The 19,763-nt window shown below is 38.9% G+C and overlaps 3 protein-coding genes across 5 annotated transcripts in view; 2 read left to right on the forward strand and 1 right to left on the reverse strand.

Annotated features, from left to right (window-relative positions):
• The first annotated feature begins 1,157 nt into the window (after positions 1-1,157).
• Positions 1,158-5,183, forward strand: txnb (thioredoxin b). Its single transcript, XM_007563653.2, has 5 exons — positions 1,158-1,301; positions 2,596-2,700; positions 3,074-3,139; positions 3,389-3,454; positions 4,821-5,183. The coding sequence occupies exons 1-5, from the start codon at positions 1,278-1,280 to the stop codon at positions 4,881-4,883; spliced, it is 324 nt and encodes a 107-aa protein (XP_007563715.1). The 5' UTR covers positions 1,158-1,277; the 3' UTR covers positions 4,884-5,183.
• A 2,529-nt stretch (positions 5,184-7,712) lies between these two features.
• LOC103145972 (thioredoxin-like) lies at positions 7,713-10,477 on the forward strand. Its single transcript, XM_007563654.2, has 5 exons — positions 7,713-7,796; positions 8,260-8,364; positions 8,574-8,639; positions 9,191-9,256; positions 10,231-10,477. The coding sequence occupies exons 1-5, from the start codon at positions 7,773-7,775 to the stop codon at positions 10,294-10,296; spliced, it is 327 nt and encodes a 108-aa protein (XP_007563716.1). The 5' UTR covers positions 7,713-7,772; the 3' UTR covers positions 10,297-10,477.
• Positions 10,478-16,856: 6,379 nt separating this feature from the next.
• The window catches only part of svep1 (sushi, von Willebrand factor type A, EGF and pentraxin domain containing 1), a 96,424-nt gene continuing 93,517 nt past the window's right edge, over positions 16,857-19,763 (reverse strand). For all 3 annotated transcript variants that reach the window (XM_007563657.2, XM_007563656.2, XM_007563658.2), the window contains 4 exons: positions 19,375-19,470; positions 18,011-18,106; positions 17,802-17,895; positions 16,857-17,154 (listed from right to left, as the gene is read on the reverse strand). In XM_007563657.2, coding sequence (XP_007563719.1) covers positions 17,124-17,154; positions 17,802-17,895; positions 18,011-18,106; positions 19,375-19,470 — 317 coding nt within the window. In that variant the 3' untranslated portion in view covers positions 16,857-17,123. The remainder of the gene's footprint in view (positions 17,155-17,801; positions 17,896-18,010; positions 18,107-19,374; positions 19,471-19,763) is intronic.

The raw sequence follows: 19,763 nt of genomic DNA on the forward strand, positions 1-19,763 counted from the left end.
AGAAGATGTAGCAACAAGAAATGACACCAAGAACTGGAAGTTCCTCCAAAAATAATGAAAGTACTGGTAGAAAACTGGTCAGAGAGCCTGCCAAGAGGAATAAAGCATCATAGGTTTTTCTTACACTTTAAAGGCATAATGAATTTACTTTTAAGTTTTCTTTAAATAAAGTGCCATTCTGTTGTAATAAGGTGCTACATAAATAAAGTAAAATTAATTTATTCCTGAAATCGATCCAAATAAGTGCAAAGGCAACTGAGCTCGGCCTTGCTGAAAATATGCTTCTCTCTGCTTTAGATTGTATTTTTTGTGCAACCCCGTCGTTTGTTTTTAGATCTAGGATACGAGAGATTATGAAGAGTAACGGCGCAGGGGCACGTACACGTCGTCATTTTGCGGCGTAACCATGGACGACTTACCACAAAACCGAACTGCGCTGAGTAAATCATTTACGGTAAACCAACAATTTGTCAAGTCATTATGACTTGTACCACTGGGTTCGCATCATTTTGCCGGTACACGAAGAAGCGCGCGGAGTGGGCGGAAATTGGACTCGACACAATCCGTTTCACATGCAAAACTACTCAAGTTCCAGCTGTACGAGAAACGTCAGTAATGTACACGAAGAGCTGCTAATAAATAAATACAATTTAATTAGTAAAGTCAGCCAATCGAATGTAAAAAAAGAAGAAAAAGAAAAGGAGAGTTTTAGCCAAGTTTTTTTTTTTTTTTTTAAATTCTCTGTGGCCTATAGCGTTATACCATGAGGTGGCATTCGTTTCCTTTTGTGGTCGACACCACCTCACTATTTAGATACAAACTCATCACTTCTGGTTGGACCTTGCGCCGGTGAACTAGAAAGGAGCAGTCTTAGTACTGGCGCTGCTCCTTCTTACGTCTCCAAGTATATAAAACTGAATTCAAGGATACATTCATCTTCACTACACCATTGATAATAGTTTTCAGAATGAAAGTAATCGTACGATGATTTAATTTACAATAAAAAAAAACATAGATGGAAAAAAACATAAAATGAAAATACAATTCATTATATTACAAAGTTTCAATTTAGCTTCATTTTAGCGGAAAACTGTATTTTGCATCGGTTATTGGACTAAAGACTTTTATTTTGCTAACTGCTAACCTGACTTCCGCTACTGTTTAGACTAGCTTGTCCGAGGCTTTAAAAGACGTGGAGACGTTCACTGAAACGAAGGTATTTTCCAAACCCTGAGAGCATCTTTTTCCATTGAGGCACACATCAAAAGGCAGTTATCATGGTCCGGGAAGTGAAGGATTTAGTAAGTACTTATTTTGTCGCGCAGCGTCTCGATTTTACAGCTTTAATTTCCATCATGTTTGCCATTATTACTTTGGGGTTAGGTAGGATAGAAACGCAACCATGCTTCTGCCCTCGCGCCTCTTTTGCAGCTCTCGAGTTATCGTGATGCTTGATCCCTTATCCGGGCCTGTCTGTTTGGAGTTCATTTAGCTACGTTTATACACAAGATGTGTAGCTGTTAATAGCTTATAAACTCTTAAACCCGCCGTCACCGTGGTCCCAGCAGGTTACACGAGGCTTACTGGGTCATCGGCTGCTGGACTTTTACCATGATGTGGCCCACGCCGCTAGTATGAAGTTGGCTTTCGATTCGTAGCGCTTGAATCCTGTGGTTAGCAAAAGGGCTATCTCGTGTTTTTTATTTATTTTAAACATTGCGTGCGTTTTTTCTTTTTAATTAAATCCACTTAGACATCGAACTAAATCGTCTAGGTTAGTCTTGTATTCTTAATGTAAATATATACGTTTAAACTAGGCTCTGCTGTAGTAGAGACGGCTATAGAGTTGAGTTGTGAAGCTTTTGCTTGCATAAGCGGACATGGTATATGGGAATTTGGAGGCTAAAATAAGCAGAATTAAGTCCTTTACTTGGCTGCCAAATGAGAAGCCAATTCCGTGCCGTTTTAGCCCTGTCTGGTACACCGCCGCTGTCAACATGTGTTCAAAGGTATTGCTTGGACTGTGTGCCCGTCTGGTTTACTTGCTAGAATCATTTGTGCACAAAAAGTAAATAAAGTTGAGGAACAGACAAAGCTCAAAGTTGGGCGCTTGTGGACCAATCCAGCGTTAGGCTACGCCGCCATTCACAGCAGGCCCAGGACGAAGGGTGGAGACGCTGATGATACTTAAACAGCTCAATAAAAAAATGCAGCTGTCCGATATGGTGAGATAGTAGCAGCCTTGTGACTCATTGATCTGTTTAGTACAGTATCCAAACACAACGGCCCGAAAGTGACTGCAGTTATTATTTTCAGTGGATGGATGGATATTTTGAATCGTGGGGCCTGAACCCCGTGACAAAAGATGTTGAAGAAATGTTGATCTCTACTTTTAAAAACGGGTGAAAGGCTTAAAGGGGGGAAAACAATCATGAAAAATTAATATTCTCCCCAAACTGTTTCGCCTTGCCAAATTTTATACCCTTGGCATCCGCACAGGCAAGGCCATGCCAAAATTAAGACGCAACACAATGCTGCAGAAACCCAAGAGTGTTAACAGTTTATAAATGTTATGTGTGTTGATGTGTTTCACAGGCAGACTTCGAGTCCATCCTGAAGGAGGCTGGAAACAAGCTGGTGGTGGTGGACTTCACAGCTACGTGGTGCGGTCCCTGCAAACAAATTGGCCCAGAGTTTGTTGTAAGTGTTTTGAGTCTGAATGCAAAATTTGTGTGCAGTATTATTAAGAAGCTCAATTTGGCTCAAAATAAGGGTGGCTATTGTAAAGTGAAACTCTACTAACGGTGGCCCTGAAGGGTGTGGCATCTGTTTGGAGAGGAAGCTTGTTGCTTTGGCAACCTTTTGTTTGCTTTCCCCACCTTGAAGGGAAGTGCTACACAGGGATACATGATACTATAGTCGAAGGTATCAACTTTGACTAAAGTTGATACCTTTTCATGGAAAAACATTTATTTAATAACTTGTGTTGGATACCAAAATACTTTTACTTTAAAAAAAAAAAATCCTTTTTGTACTTTTTAAAAAAAAATATATTCAACTGGTTCTCTTCCAGAAACTGTCGGAGCTGCCTGAAAACAAGGAGGTGGTTTTCTTGAAAGTGGACGTAGATGAGGCTGAAGTAAGTCTCCTTTTTATCTCTTAATCATTGTTGATTTTAGTATCGCATCATCCAAAGCCCTTTATGAAACTAATAGTTGGAATTGGCATTTAATTTTAAACAAACAAATTAGTTAAAAAAAGATTCAGGTTATCATAAAATGGCATGCAGGAAAAATGCCTTCAATAATCAGCAGCCCTGATTTTCTTTTTTTCTTTTTTTAAGCACTTGTGGTAACCCCATAAAATGTATATTTTCTTGTTTTGTCAGGATGTGAGCAGTCATTGCAAAATTTCATGCATGCCTACATTCCACTTCTACAAGAATGGCACGAAGGTGAGTCCAAACACTCATTTGTAAAATGTTTCTTTTCTAAAAAAAAAAAAAAAAGTGTCCTCCTCCCTTTTTGGAGGAACACTAGAGTCGTCTATTATTTCAGAGATCAGGATCCTGAAAAGTTACGAACACGTTTTTGTGAGAATATTTGCTCTGCGTGATTCTTGCATATTTGACAAGTTCTGTTTAAGAGGAGATTCTTGCTGTGGGTTGGTTGGGGGAACTGCTCTGGTTTTGTTCAGTCCATTTCATCTGACAATTTTGGGGAACTATGGTGCAACAGCTTTCTACATGCATGTCCACAATGACTGGTGTAAAAACAATGACGGTTGGGGTTTCTGTAGAGCTCAAACTCTCGGATTGAAGTGTGATATTATGTCCCGCTCTTTAAAATGAGACTACAGAATCATGGTCACAAGGATGAGATTTATACTATTTTTTTCTTCCTACACAGAGTACAGATTTACTATTGAAACAATTTTAAGGTGTCTGTAATTAATGTAAAAATAATTCAGTTCAACAATTTTAATTGCAGTTTTTAAATTCTCAGATACATGTTCCAAACCCCCACAAAGAGTATGAATCATATTCACTCAGGAGTTGAACTAGACTTACTTTAAATTGCATCTCATTTTATTTTATGGAGGAAGTGGAACGGAACGGAACATTAGCTTTTTGACGCCACCTAGTGGCGTGTTTGTTCAAAATGTCGCCTTCATCAAAGTTACCACCAGAGTTTCACGTTTTTAGTTTATTAAACCAGCTGGTGGTCAGCAGTCACTCTGCAGGTGTGACCCTGAGTCTTTTATTAGTGTGAATTTTTTTTTTTTTGTGGGAAAATTTAATCTTTTAACAGTCTGACTGAGAAATGTGTTGCATATGGCTTCAGATTCAGACACAAAATAAGACTCAGACTCACCGTTTGAATTGTGACCTGAAACTTGGAAAACATTGACTTGTCAGCATCTGATCTATTCCTCCTTCCTCAGCCACACTGTACATGTATATCAATGGATTCAATAAAACATATTTAGGTAAAATTTTAGATTTTTTTTGTTTTGTTTTTTTGTGCTGAAGACACAGTTGTGGTTAAGTTGTCTCCATGCGCTGCACTTAATAAAAACCACAGAATAAAACGCCGAGAGGCTCAGACAATAGATGAATGAGCTCTAATGGTTTGGCTCTCAGGTGGTGGAAAAGCAAACCGGTTCTTTACTGAACAAAAGAACTGGAACCAGAAAAGCACCGTCATCCAGGCTTCAGATCAATTTGATACGTTAAATGACACGAAATCACGAAATGCGGAGCTGTGGGAGATGGGATATGTCGCGATTATGCGTGGTAACTCTTGTTTTCTGCGTTTCAGGTGTTCGAGTTCTCTGGAGCCAACCTGGCGACACTAAAGTCCAAACTTGAAGAGCTGAGATAGACACCGAAATCCTGCTGACCAATCCACACACGACCACACTGTACAGAGCCTCCAGTAGAAGCTGTTACCCTCTAAACACATTGGAGAGGTTTCCCTCTTGAATTTCATGTAACCATAATGTCCGCTGTCCCATTTCAACAATAACTTTTGTTCCACCGTTTATGTAACGACCCATGGTCCTGTTTAATTCGGTATGTCTCGACTGTCTTTAGACTGAGCTTCAGCTAGATTCCAAAATGACTGACTAAACATGTCTGTATGTTTAAAAAAAAATGTGGATTTAATAAATGGTGAATCAAGAAATATTTTTTTTTTTTTGCAGTTTTTCATTTAAAGTAGAAACACTAGCTGACAGAGATGTGAACAAGACTGAATGCTACAGACCGGTGGATTCATGCTGACGGGAAAGGAAAGTATATGGTTTAAAAATGTCTTACAAAAACAAATCAGAAAAATGTCCGTATTTTTCAGTTACAGCTATAAGTCTATGTGATTTTGCATTGTAGCTGCTGTAGGATTAAATCAGCAAATGGGAATGTCTAATATTTAGGTCTGAGCTCCAACTAGGCTGTACAGGAATAAAGGAACAAAGAATTGTATGCATGGTACATTTCCAGCAGGCTAGTTGGTTACGTGGGCCAAGTAGATAACATTCACTGGGTGAAGTGGATAACATTTTCAAACATTGATGGGGAAGAGGTACAACTAATAAATCTATTAACCAATCAATCACCAGATAACTGTTAAAACCGGGATGCGCCACGCACTGTGTTTCAGACTATAATGCCCAAAACAGACGTATAACTGACCAGAAGTCAGTTTTCTTATTCACTATCTCTCTGGCTACTTGTAAACAATACCTGATCCAACTGAAGCGAGCCTCATCTTTGATTGGTGTGTTGTCCTCGTCAGCATAACAAAATGGACCTGAGAACCTATCAGATCCAGGGCGGTTAAAGGAGTGGCCAATCAGATTTCAGGGGTGGCCCCTGAAATCGCCTATACCTGTGTTTCTCTGAAGTATGTAAGCCTGTTGTGGCAAGCCGTTTCATCATTTAATAGACTGGATTTGTATTCCAGATATCTCATCAGTTATTCCCAGTAAAAAAAAAGTTATCTGTAATATGATTATTTTACAACTTTCTTAAAGTAATTCTCCTTAGAACAAATGACATTACATTGTGTATACAATACACATGTATTGTGTGTATACACATACATTATCTGGAATAACCATTGTAGATAAATTACATTGAATTCTTACATGGAGAAACTTATTTCAGATAGCTACAATTCAACTGTTACTAGTAATGACTATTTCTACATAGATTAAATAGAAAACATCTTATTAAGAATTTATGTTTTTTTTCTTCGCTGCAGGATCACTTCCTGTGTTAGTGTGCAATGATACTAAAGAAAATGGCTATTTCAAATTAGATCTGCCTAAATTAACATCAGCAGCCTCTCTCGGGTTGCCCACACACAGTAAGTTCATCCCTGAAATCTGAGTTTCATTATTTCACATTTACCACAGTAGTCAAGACTATGTAAAATGGTTGTATGTAAAACTGATTGTAGATATAAAATATATAGCAAAGACACCTTAATACTAATTTTTTTTTTTTTTTGTGTAGTGCTAATTGCATGTATCCGCTTGGCCGCAGAGCTGCACATCACACCTGTAGGTTTACTTTGCCATCATGTATGCGTGATAAGGTTTGCCTAATCCACTGTTAACAGTGGCCAACAAAGCATGGAAATAGAAAATCTGAAAATTTAAAACAGATGGGTTTAAAATAAGTTTATACTTTTACCCACTCCTTTGAAGCTTCATTACTTTAATTTGTCACTGTCATCTTATTTGTAATTTGTAACGGTCAATGAGTTTACACTTGAAATAAGACAAAATTAGCTGTATGTAACTTTTAAACAAGAAATATGAACTTGTTTTAAGTCCATAATTCCTTAATATTGATATAAAAAAGTGCCTGTTCCATTGGCAGATTATTTGACTTATAACATGGGAAAAATGCTTTGTTAAAGTGAAATAACACCTGACCACTACCTCACCTCCTTGGGCTTTTAGGGATTTTGAGACATCTCACACTTATCTCTTGCTTGTGCAGCTGTAATCATGAATATCACTTCTAGTGGTAATAATATTCATGTTAATAGCCTTAATTTGTATTTTGTCTGTTAATGATACCATAATAAATTATGTTATTGCAGTCTAATGGTAAATGGACTGAACTTATATAGCGCTTTATCCGAACATTTTTGACCACTCAAAGCACTTTACACTAGAGTCACATTCACCCGTTCGCACTCACAAAAGCTCACACATTTATTCACCGATAAGCAGCTCGGTAGGCAATTTGGGGTTAAGTGCCTTGCCAAAGGGCACATTGACACATGGCAGGAGGAAGCTGGAATCTAACCTACAACCAGTGGCGCAACTGCACATTATTCAGGTGGATGCGAAAACATAAATCCCCCGAGGCGACGCTGCGTGGAGTGTAAAACTTGAAAACATAATCGGCGCGTCGCCCCCTCCAGACGGGGTTTTGACGCCCCCTCTGGTGCTGCGCCCCTATGCGTTGCATACACTGCATACCCACTTTTTGCGCCTCTGCCTACAACCTTCGGATCGCGAGACGACTACTCTACCCACATAGCCACAGTCGCCCCTCAAACTCCTAGTACAGGAGTTACAGACAGTGGCTATTGATTAAATGCTAAAATAGCTTGCCATAAGCTCTGAATTTAGACACTCCTTTAAGGTGTGTTCAAATGACTCGGGTTTTGTGCTTAAAAATGTACATATACAGGTATTCTGTACCTTACAGCCGTCAGTTCCCAGTGGTTGCCTGGCATCTCTGAACAGTAATCATGGTTAAATTCGTGAAAACTTTGGTAAGTTCATAATTTTTATGTCACTTTTTGCAGCTTTCACCTTTCAGTCAATGATTTTTGACTAATTTATAAAAGCTCCATGTTGTGGGCCAGTGCCCCTTCCCTTCCTGTTCTTACTAAAAACCGGTTTCTGGGCCTCTCTCTTTCAGGCTATCAAAAGTTATCATTTTGGTAAACTGGGACTCTTCAAATCAACTCCCTGTGATTTAAAATGACCCGTGATTCTGTTTGAACTGGTCAAGTTTGTTCATAAAAACCAAGATGTTTCCTTCACATTTGTGTCACAATAAGTCAAGTTGTGTAATCCGAGAACAAGTATTTAAACTTAGCGTGACGTTCAGGAGAACCGTCAGTTCCTGAAAGCAAAAAGCCTGGTGAAAACGCAACGGGTTCAATGGGCCCCACTTCTTAAGATCGTGGGAGAGTTTTAAATATGTTGTTGCTTGTGTATTCTGATTCGTAGGAAGAGTTCAACGACATCCTGTCTACAGCAGGAAACAAACTGGTGGTGGTGGACTTCACAGCTACGTGGTGCGGTCCCTGCCGAATGATCGGTCCAGTATTTGAAGTAAGTAGACGGTTGAGACTCAGGAAGTTAACAAAATGTGAAAAACCTTTCTGCCTTACCCATACAAAAGAAGCAAATTCTGGAATGATCATTCAAATAACTTGCAAAAAGGAAAAGTTTGACCAGTTTAGACAATATCTCCCATTATTACTCTTGCAGTAATTTGCTGCACATACTTTTTTTCTAATGCACAATCCATGCTTTTGTAGAAACAGGCAGAGGATCCTGCAAACAAACATGTGATTTTCTTGAAGGTGGATGTGGATGAGGCTTCAGTAAGTATCCTTTTTCATATCGTTTGTTTAACAAACACCATAACACGGCATTTTATAGGATCTTGAATCCATGTGCAAAAAAAAAAAAAAAAAAAATGATTCCAATCAATTAAATTTGAAAATGTCAGGATTTGGTTTGTGGCTAATTGACAGTTAATTAAAAAAAAAAAATCAGGAAATCAGTGGATAAACTTATTCTCAAGTGTTTGCTTTTGTACTGCCAAATAAATTGCCGATTTTATTGCAAAAGCAGTAAACGAGGTCTAATTTAAGATTTCATGGCAGTGGCCTGTATTGATGGGAGGGTGAATAGTACCATGTAATAGTCTTACACTTGCCTGACAGCTTGTCTGGTATTTACATCCATAACATATAAATGCAAATGGACCCACCTTATTGTATGGACAAACATTACCGTGTTTGAGTCTGCGGGATGTCACTAATTCATATTTTGATATGATGGTTTATTCTTCAGTTTATGACGAGCCAAAGCTGAACCCATTCCTAAAGTTTGGTCCATTAATTGTCTGAGCTTCTTTATTTGTTTTCAGGATGTGAGCCAGAAGTGCGAAATCAGATCCATGCCTACATTCCACTTCTACAAAAATGGAAAGAAAGTAAGTACAAGCACTCGGTGAAGGCTACGTCACAATGGACTTAGTGTCACAGGTATTTCAGACATGTTGTTCCAGATGCTAAAATCTAACATGCTTTGTCTGAATTGTTTTGTCAAGATATCAATTAAAGCCTCCCAACTTTACTGGAACCACAAACAAGTCAGATCATTAGGTTAGAAATTTAGCTCAGATAAAGAGCCTGGGTGGAAATCTTTAGGTACATCACAGCTTCACAAATAGGAAGGTAGCTAAATACCATTCCCCATGATTCATTCATTCATTTTCTTTAAGTGATAAACATGGGAAACTCAACCAAGCAGGTGGTCTGTATGATGTTTCACAAAGCTTCAAAATGATACAAACGAGGACATCAAAAAATATTTTCTGGTGTGTTTTCCACAGAAAATCTACATAAAAGCAGATGAGCATATTCTTAATTTTCAGATAATTTTCTTAGTTTTTCCAGTTTCGAAATGACTGACAAGTTTATCAAACACTAAAGTGGAGCAGTTTGTTGACTGATCCTGCTTGAGTTTTATTTAAAAACTGGAAAGCCACATTTCCTTATATTCATCTAGAATTTGTAACATTTAGGGAAATGCAACTAGTGATACTATTTTCTCATCTTTCTGCCTCTTTCTTCACCTTCAAATAACTAATCTTGATGAAGCTTTTCATTTACTGTCATAACAGCTCAACGCATTCAGAGCTTCAGGATCTGGATGAGCGAATGTGAAACATTAAATTAAATGTGTACCATCCTGCTGCTGAGTTTAGATTTAAGTTCCCTAATCTGTGAGCAGTTCTTAAAATGTGCTAGAGCTCCCGACTTCACCGAGTTCAGGGAACTTCTATTCATTTCTAATTATTTATTTTTAGCAACCAACTTGGAAGAAGAGACATGAAAATACTGGAGACGAGGGAGGTGTATCGTTTCATGAATTTCATGGAAGTTCTTCTTTTCTGTCTCATAGGTGGATGAGTTTACCGGTGCCAACGAGAAACTACTGATGGAAAAAATCAAACAGCTGAGGCAGTAGTCCTGCTGATCAATCCACACACGACCACACGGCGCTGTTTCCTTCAGTGTTTGTATGGATCGCCCTTAAAAATGGGCTACAATTAGATCTGAACCCGATTAGTGATGTTCTATGAGTGGGCCTTGATCCTGAAATGTTCTGAATGTTTTCAAAAATGTGGATTTGATAAATGATGAATCACTGTTTGCACCGTTTCATTTAAGTGAAAGGAAAATAAACATAAGGTATAAAAATATATTTAACTTGTACAGACGTGAAGAAAATTAAATCACCCTGCCAGAACTAGTGTGTTTCTTTTCTACCATGGTTGGACAAATATTTATCACTTTCAACAATACTGAAAAATTAAAAAATGTAGACAGTAAAAACTGAAGAACCGACATTTGAAGATTTTCTGATGTGTAATAAACACAATTTTTGGAAAAGGAATAAATTAGGACACCCCCTTCCTTAGCTTGACTGCCATGATCTGCTACACCTGCATTTCGACCAGTTCTAGGTTGTCTCTGAAAGACCACAATAATTAAATTTTCTTAAATAAAAGACAATGTTATCTTTCAATCATGCCTGAATAGCAGCCAAAGGCCTCATTGTATCATTCCAAGGGCCACAAATGTCCCCTATGACTTTTAAGCACTCCTGTGTTTGGCATCTACTAGCACATCTAAAAAAAATGTAACACTGTGAAAAAGTGCAATATTTCTTGCCAGTCCATTCAGAATGTGAAACAGAAATATGAACATGAACGCGAGTTTTATGCAACTTAATACAGACTCAGCCACAGTCCAAAGGTGACACCCACACCAAGAGAAAAATATTACAGATTTAATTTTGGAAGAGCCTCTAGGACATGTGCTGCTTTTTGGAAACACACTCCTACTTTAGGAATGCAGACAAGCGGGAAGGTTTTAGAGAAAACTCCGTTTTGATTTAAGTTTTGTGGTTTAACCAGTCAACAAACTTTTTCATTGATATTAGAATCTCATGCTGCTTTCCTCTTGTTCTCTCATACGAGGCTTAGATGTTCCTAGTTAGATATTGCGGGTGTCAATATGTGCAGATAATAACAGGTACTTGGCCTCACAAAAGCACTGATACGCCTCAAATCCAATTTTACATGTGAAAAACTTCAAAGTACTTTTTGGGGAACAGATTATAATACATTTACTCAATTAAAAATACAAACAAAAAAACAAAAAACCTTCACTCTGATACCCTAGACAAAGCCTGATGCAACAACGGCAGAGATGACCTCTGTCAGGTCCTCAAAATGAAGCTCGACTTGCATTCTGAGTTCGAGCTCACAACAGTCAGATGTTGCCAGGCCTTCATTAGGGCATGGAGCCAACAGGTTGGAAGCTTCAGCGCTCACGGTGGCGCTGATCAGTTGGATGGATGGATGAAAAAGAGCCATACATCACACCACACGCTATTCTGGTAGCCTTTTTTCTTGTTTAAAGAATGCACTAGTAGTGGCCTTTAATAGTAATCAAACGGGGGAGACACATTGAGGTCTGCAGCCTCTGGACACGGGGCGCCTGTTCTAACCACTGGGACTCTGGACGCCCCTAATCCAGTGTCCCAGCGGCCCTTAAGAACATTTAGCCCGACTTTGCCACTTTGGTAAATGACTTTACATTTTTATAAAACTCAAACTATCTGACAAACTCATCTGGTTCATCATCTTTCATCTTGGAAGAATCAGTTTTGTCACGTCACTGCGACTAATCGACATTGCAGAGCAAAGAATCGACTAGAACAGGTGAAAGTTGAAACGTAGACAGCCCAGTAAACCAAGGGCTTTGCTCTTTGCCCAGTTCTTAAACTAATTTCAACAACTTTATTTTTTACTATGGTTGGAAATTTTTTTTATCACTTTCAACAATACTAAAAAAAATGTAAACAATAAAAACTGAAGAACAGACATGCTAAGATTTTCTGTTAATTTCTTGGACAGGAATGAATTAGGACACCCCCCCAGATTTATTCCCACTTCAAATTACATAAATTGTAGATCATTAGTGCACTGATTTACAAGAGCTTTTCAGTTTCTCTTGAGGTATTAAAGTTGCGTAAGACTCCAAGAGTCCTAAGCTCCTCCGTTTGCGTAAAATGAAACTGACCCCAACCAGGCGAACTTCAAATGTGTCGGCAAACATCTTCAGTGCAGACTGAGGGTCATGACCCGACGACGCCAACAAAACCGCAAAAAGGAAAGGGGAAACTCTGCATCTCTTCGCCATAAGGTCTTGCCCATGAGCACTACAAACAGGATAGAAGACGAAGGAGAATTAGATAGAGGAGAATGAGATCGCTTCTGCGCATGTTTATCTAAGCATGTTTATTAAAGCATACTTATCTGTGCCACAGATAAACATGCGCAGAAGAGAAAAAAGGCCATGCAAATACATGCAAGGAACCACAGCAACGCCATCGGCGCTGAGCTGCATATTCAGGACCGCTAAAGATCAAAGTATGTCAAGACAAAGGTTTCCACTGCGGCTGCAGAGGGGGGCCTGTAATTAGTTCAGGACACAGACGCAGCGTTTGATGCAGCTCTGTTTAAACCCATTAAAGCAAACTGACAATGAAACCGATGAGGCAAGATAAATTTGTACTCAAACTCAGTTTTGCTCAGTTATCATCAACATTAGAGAGAAAAACTAAAAACTAGGATGCTCAAAGCGTGCCTCTCTTGCGAAGTTTCATGTACCTTTGTGAAATGATCACAAAGGTATGATGATCAAAAAAAAAAAATGAACAGGCAGCGTAAACGTTAAATTTTAGTAATAAAGATGATTCTAAAAACGAGGCAAACCTTGCCAGATTAATTGCGCTCCAAGGTCATTGTTGATATCGTTCTTTCTTGACGTCCAGTCCAGCAAACCACTAAAACTCCTGCTTTCATAGACATGCTTAACCTTGCTGATGATGATGCTACTTCCTCTTTAATACAAAAGCAAAAGATTAGGTTTGTCTATGTATATATGCACTAAACCTTGCAACCCTTAAAATAAAAGAGTCAAAGATAAAGGAAAATGAATGATATATTTCAAAATGGCAGCTATTTACTCTCCATATACGTCTCTAAAAGAGTTCAAGGAAAACAAAAACATTGGCTTCTCTGTTATGAAGGCTTTTGGTTTTGTTTCATCTGAAAGAGGAGATGATAAAACCGACTGCAAGTCAATGTTGGGAAACTGATTGAGAAACCGAAGAGGCGACCAGGGCGGGGTTCTGTGTTGTGCAGATGTTTGTGAAAACACTATTACTACCACAGGATCCTTATCCGGTAAGCATCGCAACTTAGACGGAAGTACATGTTTGCATGACTTCTCTCTCTTGACCATAGTTTCTTTTCCTGTTTGGTAATGTTGCAGAGACAGGGAATATTACATTTATGTTGTAAACAAATTCAAACTTCTTGAACGCTTCAACATTTCATCCAGTCGCAACCAAAGACTTCTGTATTTTACCTGGATTTGTTTCTTTTACGAAGTAGTGCTTTGTGACACTATTTGACTATGTTCACAATTTTACTCTTTGAAAAGGTTTCCTTTTGATTTTGGAGGTAAAACCAGGGTTTTGTTTCAAAAGAATGAAAAAAAAATGGTCTGGTTTTTAAACAGGACCTGCAGGGTGTTTTCTTTTGTTTACTCAGGTGTTTAAAATGTTTCCTTGTGACTCTCATGCCATGAACTAAAAACGCAAAATATATCCTGAGCAGGTAGTTGTATGGACAGAGCTTTTTTTTTTTTTAAACTGGAATATCTCTTTGGCATCAAACATAAAATTCAAACCAACTCCTGGGAGCCATTGAGGTCTGCAGCCTGATTGTAGGGAACGTTCAGACTGAATGCAGAGTGTGTGTTGGCATCAGGAAAAGTGACTCAGCTCTTTCCCCTGGCTTGTTGAAAACACACACCTATTGACCGCTGCAGTGAAATCACGTGGTTTTCTCTAATGTGATTGCTGGCTGTTTACCCTGAGTGTGCTGCTGTTGTCCAGAAAACAGGGGGCTGACATAAAAGAGAATATTTGAATCTATTAACAACAATATATACAGCAAGGAAAGGAACCTGATAAGTAAAGGAAACAAGGAATCTGATACACTAGTCATCTGGCAATCTCTCAATCAGCAAGACAGTCAAAGGTGTGGTCTGAAGACATCTGACTGGCTCGGTCTGTTGGTGCTTAGTAAGTTACATCCTCGTCATATGAAACTAAATATGTGGCCAAGAGCCAAGATGGAGCCAGAGCTGCGAAACAAGCATTGACAAGTTTGCATGTCAATGGAGGCAAGTTATGTGTTCCAAGCGATGCTTTTGAATTTTGCAAAATCATAACAGGAAAGTCTTCTTTAAACTGGGAGGTTTAAAGACTTTCTTAAACATGACTAGAACAACTTCATGTTGTGACACGGCTCTTGGTTGCTTGCTCAGTGTTTAGTAGTTGGTGGAAGAAATTCAGGAGTTCAGTTCAGACTTAGTCATGGTTTCTACAGATTTCACCAACTCAAATTTAAAACTTTTGAAGACTATGAATTCAATTTAACACCTGTATGGCGACAGAAATGTACAAAAGACGACAAACTGGCGATAAATTTGCACTTACCCAGTATGGACATGAAAAAATTAGTTATCAAGTGTATTTTAGTAGCTAGCTAGCGCCGATAGCCTCGATCTTTAGTGACAGAACGTGATGAAGATGCGGGTGGCTCAAACTTTAGCCTGACAGAAAAGTTTGACAAGAAAAAACAGATTATTATGATTAATTATTATTATTATTATTATTATTATTATATTTATAAAAACAACTACATAGAATGTATGAGATTAAATAGTCCTACCTCGACATATAGGAGTTGTGATTAACATATAAGGCCAACGTGCATTTTCTTTTTTTTTTAATTACCTTATTTTTAGATATGAAAATGTAAGACTTTGTAAGAATGCGTGGAAGCCCTGGTAATGACTTTTGGAAGAATTTCTGAATTGTTCATCTTTGCCTTACGGCACCTGTAGGGCCTCCCTGTGGGGAACAGGTCAAACAATTCAAAGCTAGGTTGTGAGCCGTCTTAAGAATGTCGATGTGTGTTAAAATTGTTTTGCAGACTGTGAGCACTGAATATTCTTCATAAATATTTGATGGGGCTGAAACTAAATCTAATATGTAGTGTGCTGTGATTCATTTTGGTATTTGCCACTGCTCCGACATGTCGCCATGTTGTGACATGGCTCTCCAACTTGAGCCGTTCTAGAGACGAGACAATGCTGTAACTTAAAGCATAAATTACGCATTTATGCTTTAAAAAGAGACATCAGCAGTGCTTCTTGATTTCAAATCACTTCAAATAAATGTAATTGTGCTCTGACAGCAATAAAGCAATGACAGAATTCAAGGAGTCTTAATCATGTTTGCACATCAAATGGTCGTGTTTTCTGTTAAAATTGGTTCATTGTTTTATTCACCCCTATTTTCGACAAACAGATGACGTGCCGACATGCTGCTTCATGACTGTTAGCCGTTTGCCCACATTCAGTGACGGAGTAATGTTTCTGAGACATTTATGGATGGACTAGTTTTAAAGTCTTTCCACTGCATGACACTGCTTGAGAACTGAAATCGGATAAACGAGTTGTTGGGGATTCCTGAGAGGCACCGTAGGGCTAAATCAGTTGTAAATTGTTGCGGCAAAAAAGGAGGGATTGCGTAACTTTCCAAATCTGGCGTCAAGAGTCAAATGAGGGAATTTCTGAGAAGGGGAGGGAGACGGTCCATGAACAATGCTGTTCTGGTAACCTGTCTGGCATGAGCTGCATGGAACAGAACTGATGTTGCAAGGAGATTAGATTCAGTCTGTGGATGAAACCTGCTACTGATGCAGAGCAAGATCGGCCTGCGCTAATGATCGCTGTGTCATCTGAATATAGACGAGAATCGATTTCTATCTCTTGAGGAGTTCCTGCAATGATGAGGGGATGAAAACTGCTTGGTGCAGATGAGGGTAAAGTGGACTGTGACTGTGAGATATGAACCGTTACTCCACTCAGATACGACTGGACCTGTGTAAAGCTGGACGTCTTCAGAAGTAGAAGTGCCGTACCATACAGACAGGAAAATAAGACATGCATTTCCTGTGTGTATTCAGCTTAGGACTGATCACTCACTTTTCTCTTGATGAATGAAATTGATTTGCATATTTTATAAAACAAAATCATATTTAGAAGTACATTAAAAAAGGTAGAATTTCTTTATTGTTTATTGATTCTATAAGTTCCTTATCCTCTGTAGCGAACATGCATCTACTAATGAAGTAAAAATACTGTGAAGTGAGGAGGAGTGAAATTAATACCAGTCTAATCAGAGGGACGGGAGGGAGGAAGGAGACCAACACAGAAACGTGAACTAGAACACAAGTGGATTTACAAATCAAAAAGGGGAAAATTTGACACCAATATCAGAGAATGAATCTCAGTGACGACTAATGAGAAGGAAACCCAACACAGAGTGACTAAGGGAAAATGTACAACTAGAAACAACGTATAAAATGACCAAAGTGTTTTTAGTGGCATTTTATGCTTTAATAAAAAGGTGAATAGTTTACACATATACACTGGAACATGACATCAAATAGTTTTTACACATCGTACAAGTATATAGCAGCAAATGTTTAATACTGTTGAGTCTGTATATGAAAAAAATACAGCTTTAATTTACAGAACGGTTCTTGCTTTGCCTGTGCGGAGATGAGTGGATGGTTTTCATGTGTCATTTATACAAGAGTTCCCTTCATAAGATGTCTCACAAGGAGGCGAGTGAAGGTTTCAGAAGTGGTAGTATACCGACTTCCTCTTCCTGCAACGACAAACAACCAGCCATTAAATCACAACAATTAAAGCCCATTTCATTTCTATGTATGTTTTAGATTAGTGAGGGCAATGCATGGCAGAAGTTATCATAACTCTAATTTCTTCATCTTGTATCCCCTAAAGCTGGAGTTGTGAATGCATTTAAATTGGATTTTATGAGTAAAATAAAAGGAGAGCACAATTAAGTAGGAGGAATATGATATATTTGGTAAAAATGTTGATCTCTAGATGTATAAAGCCACTAGGGATAGACACTAACTGACTTGAACCCTGATTACAAAATGTAATACAAACAGAAAAATAATGCAAAATTAATTTTATGCATCATAACTAAAATAATGTAGCATCCTAATTTTATGCTGAAATTTATTTGCCTCTTAATGCTCTGATGTTTTCAGACCCTGCAGGTTTCGATTGGGACATAATGGATCCATTTTGTCCTTTTGCATTTAGGTTATTTTACCAAAACACCAAATACCCCCGATGTTAAACTACACTGTCTTATGCATAGTAATATGTATCAAATTCAAAAATCTTCATACCACCAGTATAAGATAAAAGAGAGGGTTTTTCACTCAGAGAAATGTGCTTTCATGTTGCGAGTCTTCAGTATTTTGAACGTTGGGCGATCACCTGGAGCAGTTGTGTCCGCTCCAACCAGGAGTGCAGCTACATCTGTTCGGTCGGATGCATCTTCCTCCGTTCAGACACGGCGACGAACACACAGCTGCGAGAGGCAGGGGGAACACACAGGAACGCAACCATCAGAACCATCTTCATGAAACAAACGCTCCCTGAGTAATCTGCTAACCCAGACGGAAACTGTGAACGGATGAACTCACCAGTGTGACATCGGGTGCCCGTCCACCCAGAGGGACACTCGCACTGGTACGGTGCCACGCAGTGCCCACCGTTCAGACACGGCAAGATGCAGATAGCTGCAATGAAAAACAGGAAGTATGTCAAGAAAAAAAAAAACATGAAGTGAAAAACAAAGATTCTGGTCTGCTTTTTATTAGTCATTGAACTAAACCTGAACTCTTTTCAAAGTTCTTTATCCAGTGATATTCACCACTGTTATTTCTTTCTTTATCTTTGACAAACACCTTTTATGTACCCCTTTAAAATTCTATAATATGTACGGATTGATCCCTTCATCCATACGAGTTCTCACCTCAACATTATGGACAAAAGTTCACACTAGACCATGTGTAACTTGCCCCCCACATTTATCTGCACCACTGATGAAGATGTGTAAACCGTATTAAATTAAATTCATATTTCAGCAAAGTAACATAATCTTTTGTTTCATCAGCTACACCTCAAGATGGAATTAGAAAGTTCCCAGTTCACTAATATTACAATGATGATCTGCATCTGGAGGTAGGGGTGGGCGATGCAGACAAAGTTTTGTGACGATATTTTGTGGTGCTGTTGTCGTAGCAACAAAAGTGTAGATAAAAACTATTTACTACTACATCTTCTGTCATGGTTGTGACTGCATGACAGAAGATTTATAGCACAGATGCTGCTCTTGAAAAACATTTACATTTGAAGTGCGGTTCTTTAGGACACCAGTCACATTAGGAAGTGCGACTTGAGTCATTAAAATAAAAACAACTACATTTAATCATATTGAACAAAGGGTGTAGAAAAACAGTAAAAATATCAATCCCCGCAGCACGGACAGTTTTAGGGATATTTAAACAGTTAATTGGAAACTATTATGGCAATGGTAAATCAAAAATCTTATCACAATACAATAAATACTTCTCTGCTTCTATCTGGAGGTAGACGTAAGCCTGATCGGAGAAATAAGTTCATCAGCAGAATCTGCTGCCGATGGCAACATGGTGAGGATGGCACAGCTTTGTCTGGGCACTGCATGCGTTTAAACAACGAGCTGTGGGCCTGCATAGGTCACTGACCTTTTATAAAGGAGGATTACTTTGCTGCTGGGTCGACTGGAACAGCACAAAGTGCTGCCAGCGCATGTGAGCTACAGTATGTATGAAAAGGCTTCATTTAAAAAGACGATCATTTCCCCACTGAACATAAGCTTTAAAAATAAAGGTTAAATGTATCTACGTTGTTCAATGTGAGGTCAGTGGGGGGGCGACGGCGGCTCAGGAGGCAGGGCGGTTGACGGTGTGAACCTCTGCTCTGGCTGCTTTCATTGTCGTTTCCCAGGTTTCCTTGTACTTACGCTCCTCACAGAGTCGACCCATCCAGCCCTCCGGGCAGGCGCAGATGTTGGGCCGTTGGCACACGCCTCCGTTCTGACACTGCAGCCAACACCTCGCTGGGGGAGGACACACACACACACACACACACACACACACACCAACGAACATCAGGCTCAGCTTGGAGAAATTGCACAATGAATTCCCCGCAAAAGAAAGAAAAGAACCACAGGTTGTTGTTTTTTTCCTTTGGAAGAACATATGATGCATCGCTTAAATATGAAACATGCACACAGGAACTAGAGGTCACATGCAACAGACTCGTTTCCTCAGAACAAAGCGGTAAAGAGTGCATACTCAGCAAAAGTCATAAAGGAGTCTGCCTGGACTCAGCTTTCGCTTTGCAAGACAG

This window comes from Poecilia formosa, unplaced genomic scaffold, assembly GCF_000485575.1.
Source record: "Poecilia formosa unplaced genomic scaffold, Poecilia_formosa-5.1.2 Scaffold149, whole genome shotgun sequence".
In the NCBI taxonomy this organism is placed as follows: Eukaryota; Metazoa; Chordata; class Actinopteri; order Cyprinodontiformes; family Poeciliidae; genus Poecilia; species Poecilia formosa.

What these genes read in the sequence shown, in the direction of transcription:
- txnb (XM_007563653.2), top strand. Translation starts at nt 1,278, where the DNA reads ATGGTCCGGGAAGTGAAGGATTTA. An exon ending in TCCGGGAAGTGAAGGATTTA is followed by an intron (nt 1,302 to 2,595) that starts GTAAGTACTTAT and finishes TGTGTTTCACAG; the next exon opens with GCAGACTTCGAGTCCATCCT. An exon ending in TGGACGTAGATGAGGCTGAA is followed by an intron (nt 3,140 to 3,388) that starts GTAAGTCTCCTT and finishes TTGTTTTGTCAG; the next exon opens with GATGTGAGCAGTCATTGCAA.
- LOC103145972 (XM_007563654.2), top strand. Translation starts at nt 7,773, where the DNA reads ATGGTTAAATTCGTGAAAACTTTG. An exon ending in TTAAATTCGTGAAAACTTTG is followed by an intron (nt 7,797 to 8,259) that starts GTAAGTTCATAA and finishes TCTGATTCGTAG; the next exon opens with GAAGAGTTCAACGACATCCT. An exon ending in TCTACAAAAATGGAAAGAAA is followed by an intron (nt 9,257 to 10,230) that starts GTAAGTACAAGC and finishes TCTGTCTCATAG; the next exon opens with GTGGATGAGTTTACCGGTGC.